The 24,881-nt window shown below is 35.6% G+C and overlaps 1 protein-coding gene across 20 annotated transcripts in view; it reads left to right on the forward strand.

Annotated features, from left to right (window-relative positions):
• Dlg2 (discs large MAGUK scaffold protein 2) overlaps window positions 1-24,881 on the forward strand; it is a 1,944,997-nt gene that overhangs the window by 1,340,554 nt on the left and 579,562 nt on the right. For all 20 annotated transcript variants that reach the window (XM_045145568.1, XM_045145570.1, XM_045145572.1 and 17 more), the window contains one exon: window positions 24,639-24,763. In XM_045145568.1, the coding sequence (XP_045001503.1) occupies window positions 24,639-24,763 (125 nt within the window). The remainder of the gene's footprint in view (window positions 1-24,638; window positions 24,764-24,881) is intronic.

The raw sequence follows: 24,881 nt of genomic DNA on the forward strand, positions 1-24,881 counted from the left end.
GAGGTCAGTAGGGTAAATTTTTATTTAATATGAATGATGCATTTACACAAAAGAGAAACTTAGTGACAGCTAGACACACACACACACACACACACACAGGAGAATACCAGGGCAAGGTAAGACAGAAGAGATGAAACTGCCCAGCTAAATTGCCAGTGAACCACTTGAATCTAAGAGAGAGTTGTGGGACAGCTTCTCACAGCCCTCACAAAGAATCAACCCACCAATACCTTGATTTCAGACTTCTGTATCCAGAACAGGATTCTTTGAAGCACAAAATGATAGATAGCATAGGGCGTTAGCAGATAGAAGTGTTGAAAGCTTCATTCAGAGCCCAATGTTAATGATGGAGTCGGCAAGTTTTGTATACTAACGCTGTTCCTGACACAGGCTAGCTTATTTAATTCACAGTCTTTGAGGCTGAAGTCCTAACAGCCTAACACAGATGCTATCAAGGGACTCAGGGTTGATTGTAGAGCAAATGTAAGAGGAAATATCAAATCTCCAAGTAAGAAACTGAGAAGGGAAGGGACCAAGCTTGCTCCATCTAAATCAAACTATCTTGGGAATTGCCAATAGTTTTTAAGAAATGCATTAATCTCTTATGAAAGCATGGTTCCAATGATTCAAAGGCATCCTACTAGTCCCCACTTCTAAAGGTTCTATTATTTCAAGCACTTCCAAACTGAAGACTGATCCTTTAAACACGTGGACTGTAGGGAAGTGCACAGACCATCTCCAGACCATAGAAAATGGGAAGCTTATGATAGCCAAGGACTGTGGAGTATGTATTACAACTAAGCACCCATCTCGGTCTAGGCTTCATGGTTTGGAATGCCTCTGGAGTCAGGCAGTCTAGGTTCAAATTCCAGTGCATCCACTCATCATCCACAGTGTGCCTCAGGTCACTGTATAGAGCTATTTTGGAAAGCACATGAAATCCCAAATATTCTTACATGGGCCCAGAGCACCCGTTAGAGGCTTGATAAAGATGACTCAGCAGAGATTTTCAGTTATTCTCCATATTCATATCTCCTTGCTGCCTAGCTCTGTTTACTCTTATTCATGAGCTCCACAAGAATTTACTGCTGCCCCTGTCTGTGTCTGATATTGCTATGTGCTTAGACGAGATTCTCTTCAGGATCTGCAGTAATGGCAATGCCTTTAGTAACTCTCCATACAAAAGTCTGTATGCACTATGGTCAGATCCACAATGTGCACATTCTCACTTTGTTCCATTGCCTGCAGAACACTTTTCACATGGTGTCTTTGTTCCTCACACAGTTATAAACAGGCAAATGGGTTGAGTTAGTCCCACTGCTCTCATGAATCACCAGGCAGCACTATGGGTATTATGGAAGAAAACCACATCAGGATTTAAAGGAGTGGTAGAAAACTTTAACTGCAGGATTTTCAGTGTAAAACAGACTTTCTCTAAACAATATTTTCAGGCTTTACTGGTGAACATCATTGTTACTTAAATAATACAGCCAATGTTGAGCTCAAACACAAATACCTGTACTTGGGAATTGGGACACTTGTTCTAGAAAGAGAATGCTCTGGGAAAGAAACAGAAATAAAAGAGGTGTGCTTCTCCTTTTTGTCTATTGAAAATGGAACATTTGTAAAGAAAGAAGGCTGTATTCTAATGGAAGTAGTATAAATTAATTACTATCAAGCCAAAATCCCTCTATTAACTAATGAAGGCCAAAGCATTCATAGGAAAATATGCAATGCTATCTTAAGACTACAATAGAATTATGTAATTAATATGAGATCATTAAGATTTTATTTCTACCTTAAGTCCTTTAAATGGAGATTCTAATCTGTTTTAGGTTTTGCATAACATATGCTATTAGATTTAAATAATTATGAAAAGATTATTCTAAAAATAGAAAGGATTATTTAAAAATGTACAAATCATTGCATTACATATATAATACATAATGTGTATATATATATATAAAATCCTCATATTGAAAGTTTGGAATTAAAATTAGAGGAATTTGGAATTATTTGATATTTATATAAATAAGCCATCAGTTTTCTTTTCTGCAATGTTTTTCTCCCAACACAGTGAACAGAAATTACAATTTTCACAGATCCAAAGAGGAACCCTTGAGCCATTTACAAAAATATATTGTTCTGCTTCCTATGTAGAAATTTCATAATAAACTAAATTTTTAAAATTTTCTTCTAAACTTTCAGTAGATATTCACTCATTTTAATTGACCAACTCTTACATTGTTTTAAAATCTTACATCAAAGCTATCTATAATTTGTATCATGTAATTTCTGACACATATGAGTGGACAGATCAACAACTAAAACCCTATGAGTTTACTTCCTTTGCTGTTATACTTGAAAGAGCCATCTTTCCTTTAGATAATTAGTCTTTTCTTTCACTACTACAATTCCTTTCTACCTTCTCTATTAGTTTCTTTCATTGATTTCCAGTTTCTCTGGTTCTTGGCCTTTCAAATCAACATTTACATTTATTCATTTTTTTTTCAACACAAACATTATTCTCCCTTTCCCATGATTCTTAAATCTACTGACTTTTATTGCCACATTTCTCTGCCTGCCTCCACAGCCTTGAATGTCTTCCTGTGAGTTACAGTGTAGCTCTCTCTAAAAAGTCTCCAGTGACATGCATGTCATTTAATCAAACGGATTTACATATACTCAGAGATAGAAAAAGTATAACTGTAAAGTTCTTCATTTCAGCAGCTAATTTTATCCTATTTTACTAAAAGGAGTTGGAGGAGAGGGAGAAGGGAGAAACTTTACTTTTACACTAAAGACATTTCAATCTCTTCTAATTTAAATCAGTCTTTTTCAGATGAGCAATGTTATTTCATAATTACACCAGATTACCATTTAATAATTCCATTGAATAAATAATAGATTTCACCTTCCAAACATCTTATCACAACCATTCAAACAGCAACATATCACTAACCCTCAGTGACCAGATAACCTGGAAGTAAAGGAAATATCCCATGTTTACATACTCATGGGAACTTATAGCTGGTTGGATATGGTCCTCTGAGTGGTCCTCTGAGTCCCCACTAAACTGTGTGCTCATTTCCTGAACTTTACTTTCCTTGGAATATCATGCTAACATCTAGATCTAGAACCTTAAGATGGAGAATATGTGGACTGTGTTGTAGGTATTGAGAACCCAGTTAAGTCTCATAGCTGATTAACCTCACTTTTGCTGATGCTTGAGGTGCCTAGAATCATCAACACACTGTTGAAATGACTCTGGCTTAACTTGGTTAGCTAGAAGCTTTTGCTTTAATATTTTCCCATTCTTCTGCAAGGTTGACTCACAGAAGTCCACTGATTCTCCATAGTTTTCCCTCATTTTCAACAAAACCACAAGATAATTTCTGTGTCTATGTCACATGAAAGATTCAGAGAGCTGGGGTGGGGAAGAGTGAGGAGTTGGACTTGTAGATTGAAATGCTCTATTTCAAAATTGCTCCTTTTGTCTTTATTGAAACACCCTTCTAGTGTGTTGTGCTAGATACTCCAAGAAGCACTTTTCCTGAGGGTACCAAAATTCTAGAGAAATACCCCCAAATTGTCTCAGGTTATTTGCAATACACTCCTTACACTCATTTCTACCTCCAGACCATATATGGCTACTCAAGAAATCATCTGCTTTTTTTTTTTTCTTTTAGTTTTGGCTTTCAGTCCTAATTCTGCCAATTTGCTGTAACCACAGTGGCTATTATAAGCTGACCATAAGTCTCCACTGTCAATTGTTTGCATATGTATTTGATTAATGAAATATGAAATCAAATTATTTTTCAATAAACATTATTTCCTAGAAGGGTCAAACATACTTTTCACTAATGATTTATCATTCTAAATAGATTAATTTTAGTTTATTCAACAGAAACAATTTAAAAACTTAGGACATACTTGGAAGACTAAATAATCACTATGGTCCTTTATAATTCTGGCATATCATCTGTAGGTAGTGCTTTGGGCTGCTACTACCATATTTATTGTGAAGGAAGAAGAAAAAATGCAATGGAAAATAGATGTCAGTCTCATAATATTTGGTACATCATCTTTCATGAGCAGAAACATTGGTTCTGCAATAAAGATTCAAAGTTGAATAAAAATGCCGTTTCCTACTTACTTGTCCAGTCAAATTTTCATTGTAACCAAATGTCTGGCAAAAACAGCTAGAAGGGGCTGGAGAGATGGCTTAGCGGTTAAGCACTTGCCTGTGAAGCCTAAGGACCCCAGTTCGAGGCTCGGTTCCCCAGGTCCCACGTTAGCCAGATGCACAAGGGGGCGCACGCGTCTGGAGTTCATTTGCAGAGGCTGGAAGCCCTGGCGCGCCCATTCTCTCTCTCTCCCTCTATCTGTCTTTCTTTCTGTGTCTGTCACTCTCAAATAAATAAATAAAATTTTTTAAAAAAAAACAGCTAGAAGGAGGAAAGTTTTATTTTGGTTTTCAGTTTTAGAAATTTCAGTCAATGGCAGGTATCCTAGTGACCTACTTTCTAAAATGAAGCCCAGGCTGGAGAGATAGCTTAGCAGTTAAGGTACTTGCCTGTGAAGCTTAAGGATCCAGGTTTGATTACCTAGAACCCCATGAAAAGCCAATGCACAAGGTGATGTTTGCAGTAGCTAGAAGTTTTGGCACTCCCGTTTCCTCCTTCCTTTCTTTCTCTTTTTCTTTCTTTCTTCTTTCTTTCTTTCTTTCTTTCTTTCTTTCTTTCTTTCTTTCTTTCTTTCTTTCTCTCTCTCTCTCTTCCACAAGTAAGTGAGTAAATAAAATAAAAAAAAACATGATTCCATACCCCCTAATAGTCTATTCAAGTAGGAAATCATCAGTGAGATAAGTGCTCCATGATCTAGTCACTTCTTAAGCATCGAAGGGTGACCAAGCTTTCTGCATACAACCTTGAGATGCATTTTATAGGCAAAAAAAAAAAAAACCCACTGCTACCAACATTCATGAGGTAGACATTCAACAAATAGTATCTTACTTCACACAGTAGCCAATACGACAAGAAGGTGAAAATGTAATTCTGTAGAAATGCAACTGAGTCCCAGATTCTTACATTTAGTAAGATTCTTTTGAGCAACAGCATGTTTGAGGAAGTTCTCTAAGCTGACCTTTCTACCATCAGGGAGCAATAACAACCAATGAGTTGTGTTATCAGAAGACATACACACCATAGTTCATGACACCTTTCTATACCATCCTTGGAATCGCTGCCTTCTCTGGCTAAACATAAAAATATACCACCATATGTTGGCTGTGGTTAGTACATTTAGAAGGTGAAAGTTTGAATCACATCACCAGAATAGGCTTTCTGGTACCATACTGTATATCACCTGTGATTAATGATGGAATATCATTCACCACAGCTTGTTTTGGGAGGAGTTATTTTGAATGACAGGGACATTATGAAATAGTTCTAAACAAAATGTATTTTATTTTCATGAAGCAGAGCCTACAGTATTGACAGTTTAATGCTTTTAGAGAGTAGAATGTCTTTCTCAAATTATTTTGTGAAATATACTATTTATACTTACCAGAAGCTCAAATTCAGAATTTTCATATCTGGTGATGTGAAAATTAGCCTTCTTACACCAGCTTCTCAGAAGTAACAACCAAGAAAAATATAGTAAAACACACCCCAAAAAATAGTTTATTCATTTAGTTGTTTGTCAGACCTCTCTTTCAGATAGGAGATTGGTACGAAATAATACATTTTAGAGTCCGGTCCTACTCTCAGTCCTTCTGAAGTAGGAGGCCAACATTCACATGGCAATCTCTGGACAGCAGTTCACTGCAGACCTGGATTGGATTTAAGCAGGGTTTTACTATAGTCTAAACACAGAAAGTTGGAGAAGCACAAAGTCCATGTTGAAGCTACACGTGGTATCATGTTTAAAAGAAGATAATAGTGTGATCCTAGAGTCTAGCTGTGTATTACCTAAAAGCCATTGAGGAATTGTAAATGATAAGGTGATGTGACTCCAAGTATAGCATAAACGAAGCTTCTAATTGACTTTTGCCTTAGTGTTGTATGGAAAGAAAGTGTGACCTTGTATGCTGATTGCCATATTTCAAGACAATATTCTTGCACTGAGTACAAGAGATACAGTATTATTTATGGTGTGCCCACTGTGAAATGCCTGTTTAGCATGCTTTATGGATTTTTGTTATTGTTAGTCCTCACAACCCCAGAAGTTAAGTATTACTGTATTCATTTTATATATGTTGAAATAGACTTGGCAAAAAAAAAAAAAAGCATCACCACATTTCATAAGCAGAGGAGTGCCATTGAGATTTAACTTCAAAACATGTGAAGTCCCCATTACAGAGAGTAAGTTCGTAGATAGTTCAAAACCTGTACTTGTATTTCAGCAAATGTTAGGCTGTTCCCCAGTGTTATATTTTATTTCTTTCCTCTATCTTTTTTCTCCCCTCTCTTTGTACGTAGTCCTTAAGGAAAGCATGTACTTTGAAACTATTATTTTCCCCTATATTTTAGAAGAATAAATTAATCTTATTTTTCCTCCCTCCCCCCCCTCTGTGTGTGTGTGTGTGTGTGTGTGTATGTGTGCAGGTTTTCTGTGTGTCAGGAAAACTATTAAAGACTTTTAAGACCAGTTTAATTTGAGGATAATGCTGTCTCACATACCAAAACTGCATTTGTGAAAAATAAAACACATTATTCATGTTTACAACCATTTCTCAAGCCCATAAGATAGGTTTAAAAGTAGACTACATCTCTCAGAGTACAACCATCATATCTTTTCTTTATTCTTGCATTGCAAAATTTCAGAGCTAAGTGCATGGTTTTGAGTATATAGGTCACATGACCCAAGGAAACCTTAAAAAGTCCTGATGAGCTTTCATCACTGGCCATCAGTTAGTAAACTGGTAAGCCTCCAATCTGTTGAAAGATGACAGCACCATCTCCTCTATGTTCTTCCTCAGTACTGTGTTACTCTTGAAAATGTATATGCTCATGGGTTTCCACTGGCTGACTGGGTTAGTATGTGTAAGTGAAATGACCTCTCTGAGTTTCTACAATTTTACTTCAAAACTGATGCTAAGTACCCCTGCTGTGATTCTCACTCTGAATGAAGATAAAATAGGAATACAATAAAGGCAAGTTTTTTGAGATAGAGTCTCACTGTGTAACCCAGGCTGGCCTTAAACTTGAAGTCTTTCTGTGGCAACCTCCCAGGTTGTAGTACCACCATGCCGAGCAGAGAAAGGTTCTTTAAAAATAATCAAGGAGTGTGGAGATGCCAGTGGTAAAGTGCTTGCTTAACATATGAAAGGCCCAAAGATCAAAGCCCATGACCATAAAATAATTGATTAATTAAAATAAGCAAAGAACAAAATATCAGTTATCAAGTTTTATCATTTACAGCAAGGGCTATACAGTCTAAAGTATATATTATTCATAAAATTAGATATTATGTAATATGCATTCATTATTTAAATTATGTAGATAGTTACTCTTTAGTATATTCAGTAATTTGCTAATAAACATATACTGCGTGCTCTAGGTGAAATAATCAAAGTAGTACTACAAAGAGTAAGACAAAAACATAATAGGGCATTACTAACCCCATTTTCTAGAAAAAGAAACTGAACTTAGGTTCAGTAATTTGCATCAGATTGTTTAACCTATGAACCATTTTTCATCTATATAATTTCTTTGGTTGATCACATTTCTTGTTTTTTCTATTTCATATGCTTTCAAATCCTTATTTTGTGAACCCTGTATGCTTAGTATGTCTCTCATTGCTAGGTGGGAACTACATGAACATTAAGCACATAAATGAGTGAGTGAATAAATGCATAAACAGTGTGGGTGGACTAGAAGAAAAATAAAAGAAAGAAGCTGTAGTAGTATTAATGGCTTGGCACCCATTGTTTTATGTATATGAATCCTGCAGCTGACAAGTGGCAGCACACACTTAGTGGAAGGCCTAATAATCTGAAAGTTAGACACCATATGCCAACAGAAAGCCAGGATGATCACTATGCTTTTAAACACAGATTAAGAATCTTGCATGGGTTCCCATGTAGCATGACTTCATTAGCATCTATCTTAGTTCTGCTTTAATGAATGCCATAATAATAAAGTTGCTGAGTGTGTACATACCACTAAACTACTATAAAGCACTCAGTCTGGATACTCAGATTAATATTTGATGAAGAAAACCTATTATACCTTTGTAACACTAGTGGTTTCAGGCTCAGTGTCTTTGACTCAGCATTATTAGCCAGTTCTGTGACAGAGCTATCATGTGAGTCTATCTAGACCACCATTTAATTTACCTGGGATTTTTTTTAAAACCTTCACTTTGATTTATAGATGTCTCCACAGATCATTCTCAGAGTCATTTGTGGAACTGCTTTAACCGAATGGATGTTAAATTGCTACCTGCAAATCCTGAGTCATGTATTAACTAATTTCTATCCTTTAGAATGTTCCTGGACTTAAAGTACATGCATGTGATAGACAAAATTAACAGTTTTCTTTAGTGACTGAGGTACTTCTTATGGCTATACTAAGTCTACCATGTTTTACATTTTCAGACTGCATACTGATGGGTAAAAATATTTCAACATAGTAAAATTTCCAAACAATCAACAAAGGCTTTACAGTTTATAGATAGGAGATGAATTGTTAAGCAAATAAGTTGATATTAGACATATTTGTAAAAAAATTTATTTCTCAAGTAATAAAAAAGTATATCTACTTCATTACAAATCTGTGCATCTTTTTGTTATTCTATTTGGATTTATTGAAGAAGAATTGGCATCCAGCCAGTTCTCTTCTCTATCTCCCCCTCAATTTCTCCTACTCCAAGCTAGCTAATTTAAATTATACTGTCTGTGTCCTGCTCATAAATGGAAATAAGTGTTCTGGTATAAAACCAATAGGGCACATTTTATGCTAGAAGAATTTTCTTTCATTTAATTTATATGTTCCATAAACACACCCAAACTTTTCACACAATGGTCCCTTTATTTCTAAGAAAAATATTGTTCATATGAGAGCTCATAAGATATTATAAGAAAAATATAGAAAGGTTCATAGATATACCTAGATATCTTTTTTTTGAAGAAGCAAAACACAGAGATTGAGGATATAGCTTAGTGATGAAGATCTTGTCTTTACCATACACAAGGCCCTGGGATTTGATTTCCAGTACTGTCAAAATTTAGAAAATAAATAAATAAAAATATGGTGGCACATGTTGTAATCCAAGAACCTGGGAGACTAAAGCAGGATGATTCTGAGTTTGAGAACAGACTGGGATACATAGTGAATTCCAAGTAAACAGCTTGGGCTATAAAGAGAGTCCCTATCTATGAAACCAAAATTTTAAAAATGAATGAATGAATGAATAAGATAATAAGGAGGGAGAGAGAAAGAATAAAGAAAGAAAAGAGGACAGAAAGAAAGGAAGAAAGGAAGTAAGGAAGGAAAGAAGGAGAAAAAATAGAAAGTCTCTAGGGTTGTTGTTTTTTATTATAGTTGTCATAGATATTTGTATAAGCTAGGTAAAAATTAGGTTAAAATTATAATATATCTTCCCAAAACAAAAACTTTCATCTACAAATATCTTTATGATTTCTGGTCTTAATTCTAGGCATGACTATCAAGAAAACTCAATCCTGTGGTAGTACAAATTTAGTATTATTTAAAATGTTTTTTATTTATTTATGAAAGAAAGACAGAATGGGTGCACGAGGCCTTCAGCCACTGCAAACTAACTACAGATGCATGTGCCACCATGTGTATCTGTCTTACGTGAATTTTGGGGAATCGAACCTGGGTCTTTAGGCTGCACAGGCAAGCACCTTAATCCCTAAGCCATCTTTCCAGCCAAATTCAGGATTTTATATAAGTAAATGATTGAAAATAGAAGAATAAATAAATGTCCTAGTGGAGATCTCAGAATCTTTCTTCATGCAGATATGATCTGGGCTTCCTGGCTAACAGTGGGTGGCTCAAGCCTGTAATCCCAACACTATGGAGGGGGAAGTAGAGAATCAGATACCCAAGGTCATGCTCAGCTGTATAGTGAGTTTGAGATCAGCCAGAACTATGAAACCAGTCTCAAAAACAAAACAAAACAAAATAGAATGGCTGCTCTCCAAGCATATATGAGAAGTGTTTCAGGAAAATTGACCCTGGTGTCAACCTAAATACAAAATATTTAAGCTGAGTAAAACTCCATTAATGGCTTGTGGACGTAGACTTCTAAGCTATCCCAAATTAGCATATCAGTATGGCATGCCTAAATATGTACTTCACTGGGGCATTTGTATGGGTGATATATATGAAAATAGGATAAATGTTAATAAATTAAATATATGAAATGCATTGATATTAATATTAAGTTAGTGTCAGCCTAAAACCCTGTCTGCATATGGTCTCTTCCACCCCTCCTTTGTCAGAGTGGTTAGACTGTCCCTTGGATTCCCTCTCGGGGGGCGGGGGTAGAAAGTATTAGCCCTCAGACAGAATTACCACCATGGTGCTGTGAAATAACATTATTTAGATAGTATGGTTGTCTCTAAAATTCAGTGCTGGGCTTTGTTAAGATAAATTTGTACCTTGATCTTCTCAAAAGCTGCTGTTTTTATCTCACCTTTAACTATGTCCAAGGTTGTCATTTTTGCCATCTGGTGGGTGTTTCTTCTGAGGAAGGAGCTGTGTGCAGAAAGCCTTTCAAGGAAGCATCAACACATAATTTTCTTGAGGTCAAAGCCAACACAATGAAAGTTGGTTCCTCATTTATTGTGTTGATTTAGACAGTAGAGTATTTGATAAACACATAGTGCTTTGATGTATAGTCGCACAGGATCTGATATAGCAGAATGTGGCAAGTTATATTATGGCTGAATGAGAACTATGAACTTGCCTAAGGTGTTGGTTCTAATTACCCTTGTATTTTAATGTCTGAAAGATAATATATCAGAAAATTAGAGGCCCCCAACACCTCAGCACTGAAGCAGACCAAAAATGAACCCAACATGGATCAGGGAAATCTTGCGGAAGAGGGGGCGGAAAGAATGTCAGAGTTACATGTTGGGTCATGATTTTCAGAGACATTTATCATACTAATAACTGGGGGCTAACTCCACAATGCACGACCCATTTTCAATAACAAGGAGGGTCTAATGGGAGGGGGTAGATCACAGATGAGCCTAAATAATGGTACCAAAATGCCTGTATTTACTGAAAAGAAAACTAATAAATTAAATTAAAATATATATATATATATATATATATATATATATATATATATATATATATATATATATATATATCAGAAAATGAAAGAAAACCTGTATACTATCTTTCTGATGACTGAGTCATAAAAATAAAATTTATTTCTACTGAAAAATAGAAGAAAATAAATATCACATTTTTTTTTTGCTTCTGCTGCTGAAAGGATAACTAAAGAAGCAGAGAGATATTTTTATATTCTAGTTAAGAATGTCTTAAAGGATCTACATAACTTTCTATTGTACTTTATTCAGTTTATTTACCTTCATAGAAGGGCTTAAGAGTTGATGCTGAGAATTGAATGTTTTATATTGTGTTCTTAAGTCCTTAGTCAAATATGAGCTCTCTAGAGAAAAAGGAATTAGGTAGAATTTCACTGCAGGAGATGATTGAGAACTAAGAGAAATGTGAGATAGTTTTTAATCCTCATTTTCTTTTAAAGCATGATTGGATGTTCCAGTGGAATTAAGGAGGTAAGAGGAAACCATGGTCGTGAATTAATTAATTTCTCAGGGTTCCACTGGGCAGCCAGGCCATGATTCCAGTATAACTCATCACACAACAGGAAGCTAAAGAGGTCTTTCTTTCTCAGAAGGAGGATTTGCTTAATTTTTTTGCATCTTTATAATAAAGAATAAACAGCAAGGATTGAGTATTTGGATATGGTAATTTAATGAATACTTAATATGTGGCCTATAAATTGACTCACACAGTCATATCATAATATCCAGAAAGATGTAGCTGTGTTTATGTATTTATTTATTCATTTAACAAGTACTTACTGTTTTTTCTATGCCAGAGATGATTAGAAATACCCATAAGTGAATATAATCCTTCATTTCCTATAAATCTAATTCATTTTTCATACTTCTGAAGGCTGGAGAGACCATGTTGATGACCAAGGCATCAACAGGACAGTCTCTGGTGAGGGCTGCTTTGATCATCCATGATGCTGCTTGAACCCTCTGTCTCCTGAAGGGAAGTACTCTGTCCTCACAATGCTAAGACAGAATATAAAAGGGGAAACTCCCTGAAACAATATCTTTTGTTCTGACATTAGTCCATTTATACGGTTGAAATTCTTATGAGGTAACCAACCTCTGAAAGATTTCACCTCTATTGTTGCACTGGGAATTTTTTTGTTACTTTTTATTTATTTATTTATTTGAGAGCAACAGACAGAGAGAGAAAGAGGCAGATAGAGAAAGAGAGAATGGGCACGCCAAGGCCTCCAGCCACTGCAAACGAACTCCAGACACGTGCGCCCCCTTGTGCATCTGGCTAATGTGGGTCCTGGGGAATCGAGCCTCGAACCAGGGTCCTTAGGCTTCACAGGCAAGCACTTAACTGCTAAGCCATCTCTCCAGCCCGGGAATTAAATTTTTAATATGTGAACTTTTAGGGATATATTCAGAGCACAATTGGAATTAAACCCATGCCTATCATCTCCACAATCTGTACTCTTTTCAGTATATATAGTCTCTCATTGATAGAGTTGTTTATTTCTTTAAAATGTATTCATGGGATGCTTATTAAGTGTTTAGCAATGTTCTGGAAATTAAATATAACAGTCAATAATAAACATGACATAAAGATCTCTACCTCTGGAATTTATATCTCAAAGTAGCTCTGAATCTTACAAATGATGTCCTTTGTGTGTGTGTGTGTGTGTGTGTGTGTGTGTGTGTGTGTGTGTGTGTGTGTGTGCGCGTGTGTATGCACAGATGTGCCTTCATGGTTGCTTCCTTCAGATGAGTGTCATGCTGAAGTAGGATCTCCCATTTTCATGTGGAATGAATGACCAGCCAAGCCCAGTGATTCCCCTACCTACACTCTCCACATACACAGTACTGTAGTCACTGGTAATCATGGCCACACCCAACTTTTTTGTGTGGGTGCTAGAGATTGACATCAGGCCATCCTGAGCCCTCTCAGGCCCTCATACTTGCATGGCAAATGCTTCTTCCCATGTAACCATCTCCCCAGCCCCCAAAATGATATATTTGTAAAAAGGAAGGAAACACTACAATAAATTTTCTATGACAAAATTTTAAGGGTACAAAACTTTATCCCTGTCAATGATCCTTGAATCTGTCAAATGAATATAAAACTGTGGATGCAGAGTAGCCTTCTGAAGCCTTTGATGGATGATCTACTTGGGCTAAGAATGTAAAGCCATAGCAGGCTTGGGACATCTTGGGCTGGAGATTTCAAATGTGTTGTATTGTCTAGGCTTTAAACCTCAGCACAGCCATAGACAAGCAAGTCATCCTGAAATCCCTGGTGTTCTCTACCATGTCCCAAGGTAGCAAGTAGTATGATTAATTTGATAAGTATTAAACTGTGATAGAGGCCATCTCCTTGCTCCCCTCAAGCACCCTGCTCTCTCAGCTCCTTGAATTCCCTTTCAAGCTAAGAAACTTGGGTGTGAACTGAAGATGATTTCAAGACCTTATCATACTGGTTAATACTTTATTGTGCACTTTACATAAAAAGATTTATTGATATTTCTTGAACCCTTACAGTATATGTACTAAATGCTTTGGAGACTTATATCATAGAATGTTTACAATAGTTCTTCATTATTTTAGTCTGGGATTCTCTTTACACATTAAATTAATGAAGAGTTCTATATTTTTAATATGAATTCTAATATTTACCATATTACAAAATAAAACTGAAAATTTTTAATCATTCAATAATTTACAAGTACTAGAGTAATAAGCCCACGCATGCTAACAGAACTCACTTCTTAATTTTAAAATCTGTATTTTTGATTTTTTTTTCTAAAGTTAGTAAAAACACTGTCATTGCTTGACATTTTTCTAATATCTTGAAATTAATATAAGTCAATTATAGATTTAATTAATTATAGCTAAAATCTATGTGAATATACATGCTTGTCGATTTTCATAGCTTCATATGCATATTTAATCTGTGGTGTGTGGGTGTGTGTGAGATTTTGGTTGAAGCAAATTAGGACAATACATTTTTTACTTCAAAATGTGATAGGAAAGACACAATAACTTTCCAAAATGTCTTCATATAATTATAGACATTTCCAATACAGTATTAAAGTCTGACAGGTGGTAGCTTCCATGGTAAGTTTATTAGCAACATAAATTCTGAAGCTGTCTCAATTAACTTTTTTTTTTGGTTTTTTTGTGTTTTTTTTTTTACTATGGCAGATGAAAATTTGTGCATGTACCTTATACTTTAAATGGTCCTTTAGTAATGTGTTATATACTATCATATATTAGTAAACTGTAAAATAACTGTTCAGTGACTAACATATTTCCTACAGATACTGACATATTTCAGTAGGCGATATCAAAATAATCATATTTACCAATATTGCCACCTATCCAATCAGAAACATTGTTTAAGTCATTGGAAGGTGATTGTGGTGAATCAAGGACCATAACCTAAATTATTTTTGTTAAAAGCCAGATTTTATTTCTGAACAAAAATATCGTCAGTTGTTCTCCTTAAAAGAAATAAGCTCACTTCATTAGTTTTCAGAAACATTTTTGTCAAGCACACAATATTGAATAACCATTGTTATAAGATAGTCATTCTTTTAAGAAAAATAATGTGTGATGAAAATGTCACTAGTTTAATTTATAACTGAAATAATTGCAGGGATTAAAAAATAAGCTATCTTACATGCACCATACAATCAAAATAAAGTCTATTGTTTTATCTGGCATTCTATTACTGTGGCAAAATACTTGAGAATATCAACTTAAAGAAGTAAAGGTTTATTTTGGTTTATTGCTTCAGAAATTGCAGTTCATTGTCACTTGATGCTGTTGCTTCATGCTGTAGTGAGGCAGAATAGCATGGAAGGGCTCACTTGATGGAGCAATTCATCTTGTAACAACTTGGAAATAAAGAAAGGGAAGTGGGCTAGAGGCAAAATGCACCCTTCAAGGTCATTTCCTCCAATGATCTATGTATTTGTACTATGTCCCACCTCCCAAAGTTTCTACCCTTTCTCAATAGACAGCAATCTATAAGCCCCTAAATAGATTATTTGAATCATGAATTTAGAGACTTTATGATCTAATCACTTCACAAAAGCCTTCATCTCTGGACACTGCTGTCTTGGGAACCCAGCCTTCCATACATGGTATTTAGAGAGGATTTCTCACATTCAAATTAGAACACATGTCTCTCATTTAATACAACAGAATATTATAAGTTCATAGACTCAAGAATCAAGATTTAATAAAATTAATATTTTAGAGCTTATTAAATACCTGATCAGAAACTGATCTTTTAGTATAAATACATAATAGTAAAGAATTCTAAAATTACTATTCTATCATGGGGTTTCTACCCTGTATTTTACCAACAGTATTTATCACCACATTTTTCTCACCACTGATATAAAGTATAAAGGGTAAATATCTTATTTGAATATTAGTTTTTGTTAATATACAAAAATGTGTTTCATTGTGACATTTACATACATGCTTACACCATAATACTAAAAGGTCACATAAGTACTGCCATTTATAACCCAAAAGTTATTATTCTTTTTGTTTAAGTGAAAAATCATTCTCAGTCTATAGCCAAAAGTACCTGCATTAGAATCTAGACAGCACATATGATGAATCAGCTCACCCTTCTCATAGAAGGAATGACAACTCAGCTCACTGTAGACATACAGAAATGATGACCAGCTCACTCTAGACATAGCAGGAATGATGGCATAGCCCACTCTAGACATAGCAGGAATGATGATACAGCTCACTCTAGACGTAGCAGGAATGATGACCAGCTCACGCTATATGTAGCAGGAATGATGGCATAGCTCACCCTAGACATACAGGAATGATGACCAGCTCACTCTAGACATAGCAGGAATGATGGCATAGCCCACTCTAGACATACAGGAATGATGATACAGCTCACTCTAGACATAGCAGGAATGATGGCATAGCCCACTCTAGACATAGCAGGAATGATGATACAGCTCATTCTAGACGTAGCAGGAATGATGACCAGCTCACTCTAGACGTAGCAGGAATGATGACCAGGTCACTCTAAACATAGCAGGAATGATGACCCAATTCACTCTTGTGGTAGAAAGTGTCCATTTCCATTCTTCTTGTCTTTGTCAAGATGAATGGGGGCAACTTAGGACTTACCAAATTCTATTGATTATTCCAATATTAACTCTTCAAATGCAAGTTCTTTTAATGAATTAATGATTATTATTATAGAAAATGAGAGTCTACAGTGCTGCAAGGAAATACCACAGTGAAGGAATTAGGTGTATGCTACCAGAAAAAAATAAACCCAGATTAATCTTTTAAAAATTACTTGTGGTTTGGTAAAATAGGTTTTTATTTTTTTTTAATTTAATTTATTTTCAAGGCGAGAGAGAAACAGTCAGAGAGAGTGGGCATGCCAGGTCCTCTAACCATTGCAAATGAACTCCATATGCATGTGCCCCTGGTGAATCTCACTTATGGGGGTCCTGGGGAATTGAAACTGGGTTCTATGGCTTCACAGGCAGACACTTTAACCACTAAGCCATTTCTCCAGCCCAGTAAAGTAGGTATTTTAGTTGTTGTTTTTGTTGTTTTAAAAATAGTGTCTTGCAAAGATTGGATATAGGGAGGAAATGCAAGATCCTCTAATTAGATGATTTTAGAGGAAATGGAGTTGAAAAATAAGAGAAGAGGAAGGGAATAATTACTATATTGATAAAATAGACCAAGCTTTCTAATGCAAAGTGAGAAGGCACAAGGAAAACAAGAATAAAAGACCAATTGGAATATTGTCACATGCCCACACTTCACATCTAGGGCACTACTTCCCAAATGTACCATAGACTCCTTGAAAAGAAAAAAAGGACTGGTTTCTTTATGCTGTTTTGTTTTCAGTGTTTGCTACAGAGTTGAGAAAATATTAGTTACTGATATAAATATAGAAATAATATAAAATATTTTATCATTATCTTTGTTGCATTAAAATTAAGTGATCTCCTTCACCTTTCCTTATAAACTTGGTCATCCAAATTTATTTGATTATTTTGCAGATAGTTTAATTCAGCAAATATTTACTAAACATTTGCTTTCACCAATGATTAGATTGAGAGCTAGAAGCATAATAGGAATTTTGATAAGAATTACAGTGGATCTATAGTTTAATTTTGGTAATATAACCATGTTCACAATATTAATTCTGCAAATCTAATAGCATAGAAAATCTCTCCATCATCTGTTATCTTCTTTTCTCTCTTGTTTCAATGTCTTAAAGTTTTCTTTGTAAAAGAATTTACCATTTCTTAGTGAAATTTATTCCCAGGTACTCTTTTTATCTTGGGGGCATTTGTGAGTTGGATATTATGCATGATTTCTTGCTTGGCAATATCATTATTATAATATATATGGAAGCCTCGGATTTGAGTGTGATTTTGTAATCCTGCAACTTTTGTTGAAGGTTTTAATTCTAAAAGTTTTCCTGAAAAGTCTGGAGAGTCTAAATATAGAATTATGTCATCTGTGAATATATATGTATATATTTGTGTAGACCTGCCCTTCAGATGATAAGAATGTACACAGAGAAAACATACACGCATAGACAAATAACTTTGTGATAAACTTGAATTATGCATAAAGTTATGTGGAAGCCCAGAAGGAAGGAAAGTTGTATCTGCATGTAGAAGTTGGAGAAAACATAATAGATAGCTGTGGAGAGGCATTTTTGTTGTTTGAAGTATTCAGCAGTGAAGAAGGGAGAAGCATTCCAACAAGAGAAGCCTTAAGTTCAATTGAGTCCATTCAAGAATTAATTCAGTTCTTTTCATATGCATGTATTCCCTGAATCTGGCATAGAAGAAGCATAACTGAATATTTATGCTTTGACTACACACTTACAATAGATTATAGAAGGCAGAAATGTAAGCAAGTGTAGTACAATGTGATGCATGCAAAAAACGAATTGTGAACCAGTTACAAAACAACACAGAGAAGAAAAATGAAGGGCAAGTGAGGACCTACAATAAGTCAGGCAACACCTTATGTGCCGGCAAGGAGCATATGAGGCCACACAGGAGAAAAGATATGTTAGCCAATGAAGTAGTGAACAGTTACACAAAACTGTGACCCTCAAGCTTTCAAATATGTTTTCTCTCTTATCCTTACAATGGAAATCTGTGTGGCAGCCATGAGAATGCCTCATAGACTGTCAAGTGCACAGAACATCATTCACCGGGAGCTGGGCTGCTGCACTCTGAAATCGGAAATTCACTGAGTTTACTCCAAGGTCATGCTCTCCCAGGGGCTTCTCTGGGAGGTAGATGTCATCGTCTCCATGATTTAAACAAGGAAAATAGACTCAAATTTGAAGAAGTTATTCAACATCACAGAGCTCATAATGGCAAAACCAGAAACGAGAGCATGACCCAATATCCCAAATCCGTGCTTATCCACAATGTCATACCACTTTATTAGAATTTTTAATGTATTTTCATTTCACATAAGTAGTTTGTATCCTTTCCAAAAGCAAATTATGTTATTATTATGTTTACTATTTTCTTGCTACCAAATCAACTTTGAACTTAAGAGAAATCAGTTTGACACAATGAAAATGAAATAGTACTTTAGAGCCTGACAAATCTGACTTTGAATCTTAAATCCACTGTTCCATATAATTGTAGATAAATCCATTAGTGTCTTTGCTTTTTATTGTTAGTATATTAAAAGAGGATAATACGGTCTTCCATCCAGATAGGAAATTTTAAGAAATGTGTATCATTCTTTAGCATAGAGTAAAAATATTTGTTCTTAAGATTTGGTATTTTATTTGGTGCTTTATAACTTTTAAAAACAATGAACTTCTAAACAAAGTGTAGTAGCACGTGCCTATAATCCTGTCACCTGAAGAGGCTGAGGCAGGAGGACAGCAAGTTTAAGGCTAGCCTGGAGAACTTAGTAAAGTCTCATCTTAAAATGAAATTCTAAAAAGGTTAGGGTTAGAGAGGTGGCTTAGTGGTTAAGGCATGTGCTTACAAAGCCAAGGTTTGATGCTCCCTGGACCCACATAAGCCAAAAGCACAAAGTGGCACATGCATCTGGAGTTCTTATCTCTCTCTCTCTCTCTCTCTCTCTCTCTCTCTCTCTCTCTCTCTCTCTCTCTCCCTCCCTTTCTCTCTCTCTCTCTCTCCTCTCTCCCTCTTTCTCTCTCTTTCAAATAAATAAAAAATAAGCTCTTTTTAAAAAGGTTATCAGTATGTCTCAGTGGTGGAGTACTTGCCAGCACACAGGAGGTCCTGGATTTAATACCTATAACTACAAGGGGGGAAAATAATCCCTTCTTAACCAGTTTAAACAGTTACTTAAGGAATGTTACTTTTAGTAATAAAAATTAGTTCTAATTTCTTATTAAAAAATAAAGCATATTTCATTATTCATTTTTTATATTTCATTATAAAATAAACACTTCCCATTATTTTAGACATCACTGAAAACTTAACTCCAAAATAGTCCTACATTTTATAAAGGAAATTTGAGTTCTTTATAGGCTAACACATGGATAATTTAGAGTATTCTTGGATCCTTGTCCTATGAATTTGAAGAATGAAATCCACAGACCAGAGGATAAGGCTCAGAAAGATTTTATTAAAGATTAAAACTTGAAGTGGAAGAGGAGAAGAGGTGTAAGCTTAGAACATAAGAGGAGAAAGTAATGCTGGTGGAGCTCTTCCCAGGGAGGCAAAAGTGAGCTTTACAAGTTCCATGAGAAGGCAGAGCTCTTGCTCTGACAGACAAGTAAGGGTTCAAAAAGCCCATCTCAAGACTCGCATCTAGATTTTTTTTACTGGTGAGTGGCTATGTGAGGAAGAACAAGTTTATAAATTGTTTATGAGCCCATGAGTGGATGACTGATTTAGCCCGTTTACCCCTGATGCTAGGAGTCTGGGGTCAGGAATTTTGCAAAGGCACAATCTTCTCAGAATTTTAATTCTCTAGAAAGAGATTGGATGGACTTCTTAAGGGGTAGAGATAAGAAAGACCAGATTCTTCTGATGTTTGTGACCTGTAGTAAAATGTAATGAACAAGATTTTCCCCTACAGGTCCAAAGGCAATTTCTTTACTTACACAAGAGAAAGCTATTCACTTTGAGGTCTATCACCCCATCACATTCAGATAGTATACATTTTTTGTTTGTCTGTTTGATTGATTGAAAAAATAATATTTGAGAGAAAGAAAGAGAAAGAGGCAAATAGAATGGACATTCCAGGGCCTCTAGCCACTGCAAATGAACTATAGGCACATTCACCACCTTGTGCATCTGTCTTATGTGTGTACTGGGGAATCAAACCTGGATCCATAAACTTCTCAGGCAAGCATATTAACCACTAAGCCATCTCTCTCATCCCAGATAGATGTACTTTTAATATTTCTCCATGGTATGGTTGTATGGGTGTTTATTTTCAGGGTTTATTTTGTCTTTAACTTCAGAAAAGTATTGCTATAAAATAACTGTAGTTATATTCTCTAATATAAAGTCCTCAAACTGGATTGCTAGATATAGTATTTTAAACAATTTAAGTTTTATATATCAAAAAAATGTCAGGAGCAGATTATATAAAATCATAAAGTTAAGGTATCAAATTCATTTTCCTTTTGGTAACTCTTGAGGCATAAAGTACTGATACAAGAAGAGCCTTCCTGGAGACATTTGTTTATAATATATTTGACTATCAATTAAGTGGTAAAATGTCTTTCCTTTTTGCTGGTTGTTTGTGTGAGAGGACATGCAAATGAAAAAGGAAGTGCCAGTGGGCTGGACAGTGGGCTTGTGCCCTATGCAACAGCAGATGTGGAGCAAGAATGGTCCACGACAGCCACATTCAGCAGTCAAGGAGCCTATCTGCCTCAAGGACACATCAGCCCACCTACAACATAGCAAAGTGCTGCTCCTACCAGCACGGCATCTCAAAGTTTCCATGAGCTGTGCCCACGTCCTACATTTACTTAACTCAGAATACAAGAGCGTCAGCCAGCGGTGAACCTGTTCACACGGAGAAATTGCCACTTATGAGAGAAAAGATGAGAGCTGCCCTTGCAGCTGGAAGGCTCTGGGATGACTGGCAGGGAACTAACATGATTCATCCATGGATAGCAGCAGGCAGAGTTGTTTTTTTTTTTAATTATTTTTAATTCTTCATTTAATTGAATATTGTTGTCTGGCAGAATAGGCTGGAAGAGAATAAGGGGAAGCAGCACTTCAAATCATTGTCTTAAGTAAATCCTAACAACCCTCTTCTAAGGAACCATAGTGACTAGCCAAACCCAGCTGTCAGGTTGGTTTTCATACAACTACAAAAGCTTTCAGGAATTCTTGAAACCAGTAATACAGGGCAAGTTTCACTCTGTTTATTTCTACTTTTTTTCCATAATAGATACCCAGATCCATGCATCCCTCTCTGTATAGTAGGTTTAGGGTTTAGAAGAAAATATTCTAAGGAATATAGGAGCCACCACATTCTTCATATGGTAGTTGATTCAGAAACAGTGGTTAAATGTTTATTGTTATCAAAGCTGTCACTGCAAAGATTTCTTAAATCACAAAATGCTTTAAAAATACAATATTTTCCAGGCGTGGTGGTGCCTGCCTTTAATACCAGAACTTGGGAGGCAGAGATAGGAGGATCACTGTGAGAAAGAGGCCACCTTGAGACTACATAGTTAATTCCAGGTCAATCTGGTCCAGAGTGAGACCCTACCTCAAAAAAAAAAAAAAAAAATACAATCTTTATCTATTATCCTAGTTAAATTTCCTAAAACATCTCTTTCCTAAACATATTCTCTACTGTAAGAGCAACTTTCCTATACCAAAGAACACTTTGAAGTTATCTATTTTAACCTCTCAATGAATGTTTGGGTCAGGGCTGGGAAGATGGCTTAGAGACTAAAGGCACTGGTTTGGCAAGCCTGGTGGCCTGGATTCGATTTCCCATAGAAGTAGGTGTGACAATGTACCAAACCAGAAGCAGCTTATGAAAGAAAAGGGTTTATTTACAGTTTATAGTATTGAGGGGAAGTTTGATGTGTAGAATGAGCATGGCAGGAGCGAAAAACAAAGCGTGGCATCTTTTTCAAAATGGAAGGAGGCTTGGCTGTAACACACCGAAGCTTATCCCAGAGATGCACCTCCTCCAACAAGGCTCCACCTCCCAAAGAATCCATAACATCCCCCCCCCCAAAGAAAAACCCCAGCACTTTGAGGTTAAACATTCAAATACTTGAGGCTATGAGCATAGTTATATTCAAGCCATCCTAAAGAAATTTTAATTCCTGAGTGCTAAATTTAGTAACATCAAAGTCGCCAATATTATTGAAGCTAGGCCCAAATCATGCTGAAATTATTCATCTTCTTATCTTTTTTGACCCCGAACTCCAAGATCTAGGAGAAACTACTTCTAAATCACCAATGCACCATCTCCATGGCTACATACTTGACATTGCACTTGCAAGTGTATAGAACATGAACATATTCATCACCAGATGCCAGGCTATCATTGCCTTTCCTCCTGTTCCTACAATTCAATGAAGGCAGAAATGATCTGCATTTCATCTCTAACACCTTCAACAATACTGATATAAACACGTGATACCACTATTCTCCTATTATTCTAAATGGATTTTCTTACACTCTGCCCTCATAAATCACATAACAAAGATGCATCCTATCCCATTCTCCTTCTTGCTTTCTCTGTTCTTTATTGTCTTGGACCTGGCATATCCTTCCTAACCTCTGAGATTTTGTGAGATCTTCCATCTCTGTTACTCTTCTTCCTTCTACGACATAACCCTAACTCATTGTGTTTGGTTTTCTTAGTCACTCTGAAGTCTGCATTTCCCCTTTGTATGCCTCATAAATTCATATATTCACTACTGTCACTCCAGGGTTCAGGGAAGTTAGAGACCACAAAGCTAGTTTCTAGTGAACAGCAAATAAACTAATGGTCCCATCAATGTTAATAAGCATTACTGTTCAATGAACATGAAATTTTCAAAGAATAAGCAGAAATAAATAAGACATGAGATTTTATTTGATCTCAATGACTTTTAAAGTTTAATCTTTCACAAAATAAATACACAATTGTAAAAACAACCATTTACAATGAAGTTTATTAATTCCATCAATAAAAATGGATAGCCATTACCTTAACATGTATACTGGTTTAACTATCAAGTTACATCTGACTTTATTTTGACATTGAACATCTCTGACTCATGGGGTGCCCTAATTAATTTGTCAGGATTAGGTATTAAGTTCTTACTCTTCATCTGTTTTTACCCAAGAGTGGAACTTAATCAAGTGTTCATAAATTTAGCAAGCTGTATTTGTTATAAGAGTATAAAGAGAGCTTAAATATTCAGTGACAGGAGGCCAGTTAAATAAATGATGGCATATGACCTCAATGAAGTATTATTTGGTCATTTAAATGGATAATTTTTAAAAATGCTGAGCTGTACACAAAGGGCTTAAAATATAATTTGAATTGGGAAAAATCAGAACACAATTATGCAAGCATGATATAACCATGGAAATATGGATTAAATAAAATATAACTAAGAAATGTGTTAAGATGATATGTGAAGTTTAAAGGAACATTTAATTATGCCTTACATATGAATTTTTGGCATATGTATGTACATTGAATGCCAATTACTATAATCTAAAGAAGTATGAAAGGTTTACTAAACTATAAACCACTCAAATGTTCATACTTCAGAATTATTGTATGCCTTGTCTACTGCTACTGCAAATTAAACCTTGCTTGTTATTGAAAATATCTTATGTATTATGACCAAGAAAGGAGTCCTCCCATCTGAAGTAAAAGTGGGTTACTTGAGAACATGTTTCCTTGATGAATAATAATACTAGAAAAACATACTAAAATGACAAACCAAAGACATCCAAGTTTTGCTATTCCATATAGTCATGTATTTTCATGTCATTTTGTTCTTTCTCTGTTTCAAATTAATGTATAATTTTGATAGTTGAAACTCTAATGACTTCATTTTCCATACTGCATAATTTGCAGGTTTTCCTAATTCATAATGATCATTTTAATTACTGCCTAAAATATTTTAAGTCAAAAATATACTGAGAAGCAGAGGCATAAGGGAATTTTGCTTGACCTTCCAATCTCTGCTGACAGTGAGTTTTATGGCTCTGTATATGATACTGTTATCATCTGATTTCCATTTGAGTAGTAAAGTGATAGTGTACAGTGCAGAGAGAACTAGGTTTTAGGTGACAGCACATCATTTAATGTCTGCTTATTGTTTCTACAGGGGAATTCCGGCCTGGGATTTAGTATTGCTGGAGGGACAGATAATCCCCATATTGGAGATGACCCTGGCATATTTATTACGAAGATCATACCGGGAGGTGCTGCAGCAGAGGATGGCAGACTCAGGTGAAGTTCTGAGACATTAGAATTACTTTGAAAGGTGCTCTTCAGTATCAGTGAGTCATGTTTGTACCTTTGGAGAGTAAGAATTCTAGGAAGATGTTGGACTTGAAGAGAAGGTTAT

This window comes from Jaculus jaculus, chromosome 3 (genome assembly GCF_020740685.1).
Source record: "Jaculus jaculus isolate mJacJac1 chromosome 3, mJacJac1.mat.Y.cur, whole genome shotgun sequence".
Taxonomy (NCBI): domain Eukaryota; kingdom Metazoa; phylum Chordata; class Mammalia; order Rodentia; family Dipodidae; genus Jaculus; species Jaculus jaculus.